At 37.0% G+C, this 14535-nt stretch overlaps 1 protein-coding gene across 1 annotated transcript; it reads left to right on the top strand.

Annotated features, from left to right (window-relative positions):
* The first annotated feature begins 1113 nt into the window (after positions 1-1113).
* LOC140813154 (sodium/calcium exchanger NCL-like) lies at positions 1114-14464 on the top strand. The gene is made up of 7 exons (XM_073171608.1): positions 1114-1610; positions 11465-11650; positions 11988-12169; positions 13000-13145; positions 13234-13498; positions 13569-13871; positions 14053-14464. The coding sequence occupies exons 1-7, from the start codon at positions 1232-1234 to the stop codon at positions 14299-14301; spliced, it is 1710 nt and encodes a 569-aa protein (XP_073027709.1). The 5' UTR covers positions 1114-1231; the 3' UTR covers positions 14302-14464.
* The last annotated feature ends 71 nt before the right edge of the window (positions 14465-14535 follow it).

Raw genomic sequence — 14535 nt, 5'->3', positions numbered from 1 at the left:
TCTTGTCTATTGTGTCTTATCTCTATGTCAGAGTTCGAATTTCCTCTTCCATATACTAAAAAAAATTTATAAGTTAGATCAACGTCACTAAAATTATAGCCTAAAATTATGAGGAAAATATGCAATTATACCATTAAATCTCTATTTTTTCCTCTTATTAATTAAGGACAAAAATTTGTGTGAGACGGCCTCACGGATCGTATTTTGTGAGACTGATATCTGATTTGGGTCATTCATGAAAAAATATTATTTTTTATGCTAAAAATATTAATTTTTATTGTGAATATCGATAGCGTTGATTCATCTTACAGATAAAGATTCGTGATACCGTATCACGAGAGATTTATTGATAATTAATCTATTAGGCTGCGTTTGGTTGCATGATAAAATAAACTAATGATTAGTATATAAATGAGAAAGAAAATGATTGTCGTAGATATATAATATATGGTAGTATGTTTGGTTAGATTTTTAAGTATAAGATAATTTTGAAATTTTTGATGAAAGGACAAAATTGCCCTTCTTCTTTTTTTTCTTCTTACATTCCGGCGCAGTGGTCTGGCGGTGGTGGCGGCCGACGTGGCGGCGACGGCGTCAGTCCGACGACGGCGGTGAGTCGGCGGTGATGTCGTTCCGACGAAGGTCCGGCGACGGCTATGCGGTGCGGTCCGGTCCGGCGTATGTCCGGTGACGGCGGGGGTGGCGGTCCGGCGGAGGCGGTCCGACGGAGGTCCGGCGAGGGCGGCGGCAGCGACGGTCCGGCAACCGAGGTGGTTCAATAGCGGTGAAAGAAGAAGGGTAAAATTAGAAAGTGGGTAGGGATAGAGGAGGGATTAATAATCCTACGGAGGAAGGAGGTATTATTTTATCACACGTAATACCACCTAATCACTCATAGGAAGAATTGAGCTAATTTACTAAGAATCGTACCAAACACAGGATTAGGTGTGATAAAATAATCTATCACACCTAATCCGCCAACCAAACGTTGCCTTAGACTATTACAAGTGGGTATTTTAAAACGGAGAAATTTAAAAACGACACCGTGTGTAAATTGTTGCTATCAAAGCAACACGCCTTTCCCACGGGGCCGACGCCATCGACACGCCCGCTTCACACCCAATCGATCACACACATATATGTACATGACTTGTTCTGTGGACACATGTAATAGAGACGAATTTTCTTTTTTTCACGCAGTCCGAGACGCACACTGATCGGCACTTCAGCCATGCGCCGCCACGCGAAACCCAGGCCTTTCCTTACCGTTCTCCTCTTTCTGATACTCTGCGGCTTGACCTACGGTCGTTTGATCTCCGATGGATCAGATCTCGCATCCGATGGGGGGGTGAAGAGCACAAACGTGCCACGTCTCATTCGCCTCTATGCGGCGGAGGAGTCCTGCGAGCAGACTTACGGCTTCATGCCTTGCACATCTACTGCGCTGGGAAATCTGTTCCTCATTTTAGTGTACGGATATCTCATGTTCCTCGCCGCAACATATCTTTCCTCTGGGAGTGAGCTTTTGCTTGAGATCCTCGGTCCTGGATTAATTGGCGGTCTATTCCTCCCCGTTCTGGGAGCTCTTCCGGATGCACTGCTTATTCTTGGTAATCGTTAGGAGTATTTACGATTCGTTTTCCCAATGTTTTCGATTTTTTTGTTATCTTGTCATGTTCCGTAGATCTGCTTACTTTATGGTTTTATTTTCATTTTTTTGGGTGGGAGCCACAGTTTTCCACTGAAGTGGGGGGAGGGGAGATGAGATCAAATGGAGTAGACATGAGATCACTGACTTTTTAGAAGTTGCAGGGAAATGATTTTAGATTAATTTTACAACAATTTTTGCCAGTTATTATCTCATGCTATGAAATGGATGCTCATTTCGGCCATTGACTTTGTCGTTCGTTTTTACTGTTTCTTTTCTTTTATTTTTTAATTTGGGTGATTTTGTTTTCGTTTAGCAGGCTGAAAAGCAAAAGCTGCTAAGTTTTATTTATACAAAAAATAATAATTTATAGTTTTTGGATTTCTTGTTCTATTTAAAAATAAAAATAAAAATAAATTTACTTTTCATCTTTAATCGAATGTCAAGACCGTTTCTTTTCTTTTTAGCTGAAACAATTTTATGAATTAGATTTATTTAAGTGGTTTTTTAAATTATAATTTTTGTATCAAAATTCAGTTGAATAGAGACAAAAACTGCTAGATTTTAAAATGAGTTTCAACGAACGGATAACAAATACTCCAGTAGAGTATCGAAGTATATACATGTCTTAAAAGTTTTTGAAAAATTTATGATCTAACTTACTACAGAATTTCTGTTGTATGTTCGTTCATCGATTGGATGGATAATTGTTGGCCTTAAATGAGTTAAAAATTATTTGTTTTTTCTGTTCCTTTTTTGGTTGGATAAAAAATTTCTGGACGTAGTCTTAAATAGTCAAAATGTTTCTGTTTGTATTTTATGTGGTATTTTATATTATATATTTTATTGAATCAATTATTATCAGGGGAAATTGCTCATAAATCCCTAAACCCAAACTTAACTTGTCCCTAGCTCCCTAGCCATCAAAAACTCTCTTTTAACTCCCTAAACCTATAAAATTGACAAAACTACCCTTATTCTCTATTTTCTTTTAATTGATCCTCCGCGCTTCAAAATTGGTATCAGAGCATGGTTAATTTATTTCAAACACGAAAATTTTTTATTACTAGTAACTAAATGTATGAGAAGGAGAATTTCGAAAAAATTATGAATCCGAACTTTAGTTCGAGGAGAATAATTTACAAGAACTATTCCAATATTTTGGAATATACACAAGTTTATCTAACTATCGTTAGATATCAGAAACAGGAGAACAGAGGTATGTCCCAATGGTGACCACCAAGTTATGGTACAGATCTGATGGAAACATCAGACAAATGACGGTATATGTCATGTATCAAGAAATGAAAGGATTTAGGAATCCCCGAAATCATTTCAATCTCTATTCCAGAAACATTATTTTCCGAATAGAGCTATTCAGATGTTCTATAAAGCATCTGAAACAACTCATTGAATCAGGAAATTTATCTCCTGATGAAATACAGCAGTGTTTGCAAAACCTTGCATACACAAAAGGTAGACTCTTACGGGCCGAAAAGACCAGATCTTCAATGATCTGTTAAATATGCCAGGGACTACCATCCAGTTCGAAATTGAACTTATTTCCCTGGAAATAAATCAATTAGAACAAGAATTACAGCGAAGTACATGCTTCACTGAACTCAGAACGAAAGGTATGCGTTTACAAGGTTTAAAGAACCGTAAAAACATACTTCAAAATCTACTCAGAAGAAATTCTTCAGAGAACAATGGATCTGTATAGACAGAAGATCTACGAAGGGAAACAACAGCACCCTCAGGTAAAAATTTATGATTCAGAATAATAAATTTCTGGAGATAGTACCAGACTCCTCTAAGCTCTCTCTTAGAGAAATACAGAAAACGGTACAAAATTATGGCAATATGCTATATTATGTACCTCAAAGGATTGAAAAGGTCCTAGAAAAACAAGAAGAAATTCTTGAAATCTTAAAGGATATTCAAACAAGAATACAGAAACTAGAACAACAACCAAGTTCTAGTAAAAGAACTTCAGGAGGCTGGTTACCACCATCCTTTGGTACCGAAGCTTTGTTACATCAACAAGGGAAGGCCAGAGTGGTGTCAAAACCTTTAACTGAAGAAGAAAAGATGATCAATCTAATCAAGTCTGTCTCAGAAAAGAAATTGATCTGATGACAACTTTAGAAAGGATTGGTTTGGAGGATCTACAAGAGCTTGCGGAATCTTTCGCAAATCTCAAAGTAGTAGATCTAAAGATGAATACAGCAGTAGGTGAAACACTACCTGCAATAACCTGGTCATCTTCTCAGGAACCACCAAGGGAAAGTATGGGATCTCATAATGTAAATATGAGAGAATCTCAGACTGATTTCCATACCGGTGGAGGATCACACCCAGCGGGAACAAGGGCAAGGAGAACTCAAATTCCTTTGCACCAAACACCTTATGGGAAAACTGTTTTAGATCCTATACATCCTTACGGGGTTATGCTTAACCTTGATGTATTGGACTTCAAAAACAGAGAAGATCTCATAGACGATTGGACATCTGCTATGAGAATTGCATCAGGAACACTTGCTCTCAACAAAGAAGGATTCATTAAACTTTTGGAAATGAGTCTTATGGGATCAGTAAAAATTGCTTGGGACATGACTTCAGCAGACATGAAAGAGTCAGTCCTAGTTGGGGAATCTCTTAGCGAGATCGCTGGAAAGATGGCTACCCTATTCAAAGCACACTTTATAGGGGTAGACTATTTCAACAGTCAAGATACAGAGAAAAAGAAAAAATATACTCAAGCTCTGTATAGTCTTGAATTACATGATATATGTTTGGTAGATGAATACATTATGTTATTCACCAAATATAGATGGAATTCAGGAGTCGAAGAAGATATAGCTATGCAGCTTTTCTTCGCAAAAATGCCAAGCCCTTGGAGAGAAATGCTCATAAGGGAATACGTACCTGGTAATCCAGATACATTGGCAAGAAGAGCCTCTTTCCTTAAAGGGAAATTAGCAGAATGGTGTCACATGGCAGCATTACAAAAGAATTACAAACGACTAAGGGGTATCAACAAAAGAACTCCTTTGTGTTGTAAGGAAAATGATCTTCCAACAATTATTGGAAGTAAACCACAGAAGCATAAAAGGAAAAGTTTTAGGACTCATCCTTATGCACGAAGTGGAAGAAGTTCTTGGAAACCAAGAACCATATGGTCTAGACAGAAAGCCAGATCTTATAAATCTGGACAAAGAAGCGGACCATCAAGAAGTAGGATATCATCCCAAGCATCGAGCTCATCTCGAAGCACAGGAAGAACACCTACAAAGAAAACTTTCAGAAGAGCTCATACTAGAGCCAATGAAAGTTTCAAGGGTTGTAATTGCTGGACATGTGGAGCAAGAGGTCATATCTCGACCAATTGTCCAGAGAATGAGAAAAGAGGTATTAAACGTTTTGATCCTACTCCGGATATTGAAGAAGCAGTTTATTACCAAGATCTTATTCAAGTATACCGATTTGAGGATATCGCCTCAGATGAAAGTATATATGAAGAAGAAGAAGTCGTCTTAAGTCAAGAAGAATCTGATGGAACAGAATCGGAATCTGACTGAAGACGAGGTGTTTCGACACGAAACACATGAAGATTTGTCTGGGTTTTTTAGCCAGACAACAATATCTCATAACATGGTTCAAAGAATCATGAGAGAAAATCCGAGTTTACAGAGATACCAAGGTTTCTCTGCAGGACAGGTAGAAAAGTTCTTAGGAAGTCTTGGCCTAAGAAACAGAAAGCATCATCTAATCTATAAAGTTTCTAGAAGGGAAATGGCAATCCCAATGGAACTTACAGGAAATGGAATGGAGATGCAGTTAATTCCTTCCGAAGAAATAAAGGAGGAATTACAAAAACTCAAGATAGAAGTAGCAAGGACTATGTCCTGGATTCATATAGGAGCAATCCAGATTATGATAAAGGCTACTTTCAAAGAAGGGATAGATTCACCAATTGATATCGCCATATGCGATAAAAGAATGGGGAATCTACAAGATTCAGTACTGGGAACAATCTCAGGAAACCTCTGTGCAGGAAAAATTGTAGGAGTAATCTATCCAAGGATAGCCTACAACCTGGCAGATCGAGATTTCAGCCGAGCCTTGACATTACATCAAAATTTTAAGGAAAAAAGGTTGATGAAAGAAGGCAATAGACCATATTCTATTACCTATCAGATTTCATATGCTCTATCTAATACACATCATTCTGAGTTGTTTATTAGAAATGAATTTATTGAAATCCCTGAGATATTTGGAAAAGTTGCGCAGGCAATTTATCCAGAAAGAATTGAGTTTCCTTTAATACAGGAAACAGATATCCAGATCCAAGACAAACCGATTCTACAAAGGAATCAAAGTCTTAGATTGGAACCAAGAAGACTATCTTTTCAAGGTGATAGAATTACAAGTTACAGATGGGATAAAAAGCCTGTCATAGAAACCCAACAGGAGCTGAAAAGTTTTTCTACAATAGGAAAGCTCAGATGCCCAGAAGGTTGGAAGGAAGTAGAAATAGTATTTGATATTACAAAACAAAGGAATCAATTTCCTTGTAATTCAATATACTATTTGGAACAACCGGTGATAGGAACTTACCAAGGACTGATTAATATCGGAGAATTGGAGGTTCATATTCAAGGAATTCCAGGAAAAGAATCAGAACGATTGATTCTTGGGCTAGAGTTTCTCGAGGAACATAAACCTTGGGAACGTCTAGAGTATGGAATGGAGTTTATGGCAGAAGATAAAATGTGGAAAATCCAATGACCACAAGTCCATTCTCCATATACATTCCAGTAGGAATGTTGTATGAACAATATAAGGCAGAATACTTTGCTGCATATATTGATTCAGGTGCTGGAATATGTACAGCAAAACGAGGAGTTTTTCCAAATAATTTGGAAGAAGAGTTATCCAAGATTGCTGGAAGAGATTTTTCCAGAAGAATCTTAATCTTATGTAAAGGGATTAAGATGACTGAAATCATGATTGGCGGTGCTGGACAAACACCTTGGTACAAGGTAAAGACACCACCAATTTATTTTCATGATACAGGAGCTGACATATTGTTAGGAAATAATTTCCTACAAATGTTCAAATCCTATACACAGGAAAATGAGACTAGAAGATTAGTATTCACAACACCATGTGCTCACAAAATCATAGTCCAGAGACTTCGGGAGGCATTTTACAGAAAATTGCCAATCCAGTTTCGCAGCAAGCGTGGTGATTCAGGAAAACTTCTGAACCCAAAAATGAAGGATTCAAGACGGTTTGGAGAAACAATGCTCCAGTTAAGAGCAGATAAGGAACTCCAACCAGAAGATATAGAATGCCTTAAGATAACTCTACACACAAATGAAGTAGAGTTTGAATCTAAGGTATCACTGGAAGATGTCAAGAAGAGGATCAAAGAAAATTATAACGAAGATCCCTTGGCATGGTGGGACAGAAATCAACTCAGGGCTTGCCTTAAAATCAAGGAAGGCAAAGAGTATGAATTTGTCCGTTGTAAACCCATCTCAATGAACATCATTGATCAGAGGGATATGCAGATTATAATCAAGGAACATTTGGACCTTGGATTAATCAAAGCAGGTATGTCACCATATAGCAGTCCAGGTTTTCTGGTAAGAAACCATGGTGAAATTAAACGAGGAAAACCCAGATTGGTTATTAATTATCAAGAAATTAATAAGATTCTGGAATTTGATGGGTATTTTATACCTAGTAGAGAACACTTGATTAGTTGCATTCGCAATGCCAAGATATTCTCTAAATTTGATTGGAAGTCTGGATTCTATCAGATTCGGATGCAGGAAGAAAGCAAGAAATTCACAGCTTTCTCCACACCTCAAGGACATTATATTTGGGAAGTATTACCAATGGGATTGGCTAACTCACCCCAAATATTTCAAAGAAAGATGGATAATCTTTTCAAAGATTATTTCAAGTTTATGTTTGTTTACATCGACGATGTTTTAATAGCATCCAAAGATATGAATGAACATGTTAAACATTTGGAGATTTTCTCTAATGTTTGCAAGAAAGAAGGACTGGTTTTATCTGAAAAGAAAGCTGTCATTGCTACAAGAAAGATTGAATTCCTCGGAATTGAAATCGATGAGTCAGGAATAATTCTGCAAGAGCACATAGTAGAAAAAGTGCAGAATTTTCCAGAAAATCTCAAAGACAAGAAGCAACTTCAAAGTTTTTTAGGGGTTGTTAATTTTGCTGGGATGTTTATTAAAAACCTAGCAAAACACAGGAAGGTGTTCAGTCCATTATTGAAAAAAGATGCTAGATTTATATGGACAGACGAACACACAAAAGGACTTATCCATTTAAAGAAGGTTTGCAAAAATCTTCTAAAGATGGCTATTCCTCAAGACGAGGATGATCTGGTATTATATACCGATGCCAGTGATCATTGGTGGGCTGCAGTATTAACAAAGCTCACACCAGATGGAGAACAACCATGCAGATATTGTAGTGGGTTATTCTCAGATGCAGAAGCCATAAGATGTCATATCAACGAAAAGGAATTTTATGCAGTAAAGAGGGCTTTTGAAAAATGACCATTATTTTTACTTGCAAAGAAATTCACTTTGAAAGTTGATAACACTCAAGTTAAAGCCTTTTTAAGGAATAGAATTGAGTCTAAACCGGAGAAGGCTAGATTATTACGATGGCAAGCTTTATGTCAAAATTATATTTTTGATATTATGATAATAAAATCTCATGAAAATATTCTTGCAGATTTTTTAACAAGAGATGGACAGCATTGACATTGATGCTATTATCAAGATGCAGAGGCATTTGAGGGAACACCTTGAAATGCTTCAAACCGAGTTCAACAAGTTAGCTGTTAACGCAGAAGTTGCGGGAAGGCTACAACAAGCTGATAAGAGAATTGTCTCTGATCGAATTACAGGATGTTTACAGACATATACTCAGTTATGGTCTGTAACGCAAAGGCCTATCCTCCAGGGCATTGAGAGACCACTGGTTTCTCAAATGGAGAGTTTTCGAGTACAGGACTCTATACCTGTAGCGGGGGATTCAAATACCCCTTGCACAAGTGTTAAGTCGGGATCATCACGAGATGAGTCGGCTGAAACAAAAATTGAGACTCCTGATCCTTATCTTGAGTCCTCAAGCCAACCCTTCACCTCGGGGATTGAAGAGGGAGAGATCAACCTTAGGCCTCGTATTGACAAAGGCAAAGCTAAGGTTGGTACTAATGAAGGTGTAATTTCTCCATTTCAGGTTTATCAGCAGAATTGGGAGAAATTAAAAACACGTATTGGCATTAACCCAGCTACAAATAGGGTTGATGTTTCAGGAAAATATCCAAGGGTATGGATGAAACCTAATTCATATCCCAAGGAGGTTAAAGCTTGGTATGAATTTGGGGCTCTTGCCTCAGTTTATACTACATCACCCAGCTTTCCGGAAATCTCAGGTTTACCAAAGTGGATCCAGGAAGCTGTTCACGAGACTTGGGCAAACAATGATTATTTGTCCAGAGGAGATGTTTTGGAGCTATACTTCTTTAGTGCAGCACCAGAACCAGCACGGAAAGGTTCTCACGAAGCCTTTCATTTCATCAAGCTAAGGAGGCCGGATACAAATGTCCAAAAATTTATCAAGGATCCTCCAACAGAAGAAACACCCCTGGTTGCTTCAATCACTGAAGATGACATTTCTACCAGAAGAGCTTGGGGTTTATGGGTCTGTCTTACTGAGATGGACAAAGTCAAGTTTCCGTTCAAGTTCTACAATCATTCAGTGAACGGATCATTCCTGTTGAATACCATGACAGGAAAAACAACAAGTTTCGCAGAAGATTTATTTGAAAAGAAAAGAAATCTCTTGTGGAACAGCAAGCTACCGGCAAGCAAAGAGACTCGCCGAAAGTTCTGTAATATGGCACACATAGGAAGATGGTCGGAGAACATCTGCTCTGAATGCCAAATACAGAAAGAACCAGAGTTCGGTAAAGGTTTCAAACCAAGATCTGATCGGAAGCATTTTACCGAAGCAAAGACAAGTGGGGAAGGACCACATGCACATTTTCCTCGAGGATACAAAAAACCGAAGATTCCTCGACAAAATTAAAAGGGACATGTGACCCTCCATTATAAAAAGCAGGACCACTACCATGTGAGTGGTAGAATCAAGACAACCACTAATTAGTGGTAAAGGACAAATAGACCACCAATAACAAATGGTGGATGACTCAGCAAAACATTGGATACCAATCTAAAAGGAATCCAATAAGTAAAAGTAAATTAACTGGTCCCGAAAATTCATCCATAAATAAGGACAGAAAGGAAACCAGTTAACACACCAGAATCAAAGAGTATAAAAAAGATGAAATTACTGCCGATATCCTGGAAACTCATCGTCAATGGTATCTAAAAGAGATAAAGGAGGATGAGAAGTTAATGTCCAGATTAATAATCTAGACAGGGACCCTTCAACCACTACATGGTCCCCAAGCAAGCTGTAAAGGCTAATGAAGATTTGAAATCCGAGTTTCAAATCCGAAAGAGCCTTCTATAAATAAAGCCGGAAGAAGGAAGTGAAGATCATCGAATATTTTCTCCATTTCTTTCATACAAGGTTGTAATATTTTTTCAAGTTTTATGTGTGTTAAGAGTTCAGCTACGATAAGTAGCTAAAACAAGTTTCTCCTCCTCTACAGGAGGTTACTATGTAATAAATAAATGTTTGTGTTTGAATAAAAGAGATCTTTGCTCTTAGCCCCTATCATGTATTATTTTCAAAAATTTGATCTTTTGCTGTACGCTCTAAGGTAGGAAACGAATTAGAGCTGTGCTAAGTATTGCTGAAGGAATCTGCTTAGTAACCATCGGTTGCGATCGTGTGGTTGGACTGTGAGGAGCAGTTCGTAAAAAACGGTGGATACAACCCGGTGGTACTCTAGTCAAAAAGGTAAAAGATTCAATTTATTTTACGGAAGCATGATGGGCCTTTTACTACAAAAAAGGAAAACAATTATTTAAAATAAAGATATAAGGGCAAACTTGGAAATTTGAAGGATATGGGGAGTTGAAACAAAGTTTTAATGGGGTAGGGAGTAAAAAGGAAGTTGAGAATGGAAATAGGGAGTTTTTGACAAAATCCCCTTATTATTATGTAATAATGTTTTGATAATCAATTTTAGTTATTTTCCTCAAAATTATATAATTAAACTTTTAATTTTGTTATTTTATTGAATTATTGTTTTGTAACTTTGTTTAATACTATTTTTAGTCGTATTACTCCAAATTATATAATTAAATTGTTAGTACAGTTGTTAAATTTTTATAATTATATTCTAAAAAAAGATAATAGTACTAAAATTGTCGTGTCTTAATACGTAATTAAAATTGACATTCGGCCTCTTAAATAATCTGCTTAATGAAATATGTTGAGCGTGCGAAATTTCTTTTGGTCCTTGTCGTAATGGAATTTTTTTATGTTTAACAAGGAAAAATATGTAAAGTTATAACTAGATTATTATTGTTTGGTAATACATGTGAATAATTTATTGAATAGGCAAGGAATGTGAAATAAATCATAGACTAAAATACTGTTATGTTATAAGCTGGGATTTTGGTGATATGAAGTCATTTTACAATTTATGTTGATTCTTTTCCATATTGCCATATGGTGTTATGTTCTTTAGCTTCAACCTGGCTGCATCTACCTTGTCATGACCATCTGGTTATAAATACTAAATTAATGTTGCTTCGTATGCTTATTTCTTGTTTTGTTTTTCAGTCTCTGGGCTGTCTGGAAGCGCAGAAACCGCACAAAGCCAGGTCTCGGTTGGGATGGGACTGCTTGCTGGATCGACAGTCATGCTTCTTACCTTAGTTTGGGGTACCTGTGTTATCGTTGGAAAATGTGATATAGAAAATTCTGTCGCCGTTGACTCAAAAAACACGAAACGCTTCAGTTTAACTGGTTTGTTTTCACCCCCTGTCTTTAGGTGCTTCTATTTTTTTTCATTTTTTTTTTCTGTTTTTATCTTCAGCCGTTTATGCTTCAGATAGGACATTTAATTTAAAGGTAGGTTTTATGGCATGCATCTGATTCCCTAAAATTTGTTCTTGCTGTGAGGCATCTGTATTTTATTAGAATGGGATGGCACGATTATTGATCAACTGTAGATGGATATTTTGATCAAGAATCCTTTTTACGTATCTTTAATTATTTGTTTGTGAAATAAAAAGTGCATGCTTAAGATTCTGATGTGGTAAGTTCCTTTACCCTCACAGTTTACTTACCTCTCTGCATGCAGGCTCTGGCATTAGTACGGATATCTGGACAAGCTATGCCGGCATTGTCATGGCTGTATCTTTGCTCCCATTCATAATTGTCCAATTTCCACAAATATTGCATTCAAATTCCGGAAGGCACTTGGCTGTCCTGATTGCTCTTATTGTATCTGTTTTACTTCTGATTTCCTATTGCATTTACCAGGTATTTGCTTGTATATCGTGTGTGTGTGTGTGTAGCTTCATATGCTCGCATGCTTATGTCTGCAACGTTTGACCTTTTTTTTAACTCAGCTTATCGATGCATTTTCCAAATATGCATGTGATCAGTGATCATAGGCGAAACCGCATGTTAATATTGGGATTTTATCCATATCTACTTTATAATTTTTGAAAAAATAATGAAATTGGGGATGAATAAATATTCAATATTGAACCTACTCTTAAGGTGCGAAGGGTTCAATATCTTCTTAATTAAGATAGATTTTTCTGTCATGCATACGATATTTTATAAATCATGTCAATCACTACTCCTTTAATTTTCCTAAACATTTTTTTTGAAGATCTATCTAATTTTGTTGATACGAAATTGTGGTTTATTTGATTTGATGATTCTGGCACTTTAGCTGTGAATGTTATTTTACAAATTTTGAAAGGAACCAGAAGTTAACGAATCATGAAGTATATTAATTGCACCTCAAACAATGCATGAAGTTTCATTATTTTGTAAAAAACTGTAGTGAATTTTAATAAAAATATTCTTATTTAAGATAATGTTTACTTTAAAACATTTGATTCCCAAAACATGGGGCCCCGCTTCACTCGTATGTAATGGTGCAAAGCGTAGCAAACGGAGGGCAGTAATGCAACCGTGATCCACTGACATATCAAGAAAAATAATATGGTCACCTGTATTAGTGTGAAGTAATACACAATGTTTACCTCCTTTTTTTAGTTTACTTCTTTAAAAAAAAAACTCTTGATTATTTATTTATTTTATAATCACTTGATGTTTTGATTGAACTTCTCATGCAGGTAGTCCAACCATCGGTTCAGAGGAGGCGAATTATTTATGCAAAACATAAGCATGTCATTTCTGGAATCTTACAAGATTTGAAAATGCGTTCCTTGGGGAAGCTTTGCACAGAAGATGGGAGACCTAATGAAGAAGTATTGTCTAAGTAAGCTTTGTGATGTGTGTTTACTTTGATGGTTATTTCTCTTTCTGTCTTTCCCATTGATGTATGGGAGCCTCTTTTATCATGGCAGATTGTTTAACACGATTGATGATAATAAGGATGGATTTCTTCAAAGGCCCGAAGTAAAAGCTCTAATTCTTGGAATCCGGTTTAATGATATTAATTTGGATGAGGAAGATGCTGTGGAGAAAGTTATGAAGGATTTCGACACCTCTAATGATCATAATATTGATTTTGACGAGTTCATATCTGGTATTAGGAGATGGCTCGAAGCGGCCAGGGGTGGCACTGCCAATCATAGCAGTTCAATGAAGTACATCGATGATTTCCACAAGGTATGTTGCCATATTGAACTTGGAGTGTTTTACTAATATGTAGATTGTAATTTCATGGAAACTGGTACAGCAAACAAAGAGAGAACATGCTCGTCTGGGGGATCAAAGTGATGATGGTGGTGGAGGCGTTGAGAATCCTCGATCAACTACTATAAAAGCCGTCCTTTTATTGCTTTTGGGAACTGTTATTGCAGCTGTATTTGCCGATCCTCTGGTTGATGCTGTCGATAACTTCTCCAGTGCCACAAGCATTCCTACTTTTTTCATCTCGTTTATTGCGCTCCCACTTGCTACCAACTCCAGTGAGGGAGTGTCGGCTATAATATTTGCCAGCCGGAAAAAGCTCAGGTCTACCTCGTTATCGTTTTCGGAGGTATGCTCTCCATATTTCTCAATAAAAGTATAAATCAATGTAGTAGAAAAGCAAAGATGTTTTCTGGAAAAAAGTGTTGTTTTTCTTACCTTATACTGGTAATAAGAAACCTTCAAATTTGTTTTACCCACATAATTTACGGCTATGCCATTGACGTCCCTGGTTGTTTTTGATTGTTCAGATATATGGAGCTGTTACAATGAACAATCTCCTTTGCCTATCGGTCTTCTTGGCCCTCATTTATGTTCGGGGATTGACATGGGACTTCTCAGCTGAAGTACTTGTTATTTTGATAGTATGCTTGGTGATGGGGGTTTTTGCCAGCATTCGTACAACTTTTCCGCTTTGGACATGTATTTTAGCCTTCTTGCTGTATCCTTTTTCTCTGGCGCTTGTGTATGTGCTCGACTATGTCTTTGGCTGGTCATAGTTCCTTCATTGATGGCTATCGACCAGGGCATGTCAGATTGCTGCTTTTCCTTTTTGTTATGAATTTGGAATAATACGTTAACAGAAAGGAGCTGATGGGTGTTGGTGTAAAAACACGTAACTTTAATTTATGTATGCATATATGGAAATGCCGTTCAGTCTTCGATTATGGTTTATAATAATTGTTATATTATCCAGCTCCTTGATTCGATTGAGATGCCGTTAGTCTGTTATT

This window comes from Primulina eburnea, chromosome 14 (assembly GCF_022965805.1).
Source record: "Primulina eburnea isolate SZY01 chromosome 14, ASM2296580v1, whole genome shotgun sequence".
NCBI lineage: Eukaryota > Viridiplantae > Streptophyta > Magnoliopsida > Lamiales > Gesneriaceae > Primulina > Primulina eburnea.
The sequence above is the reverse complement of the archived record's forward strand: the minus strand, read 5'-3'. Positions and strand labels throughout refer to the sequence as shown.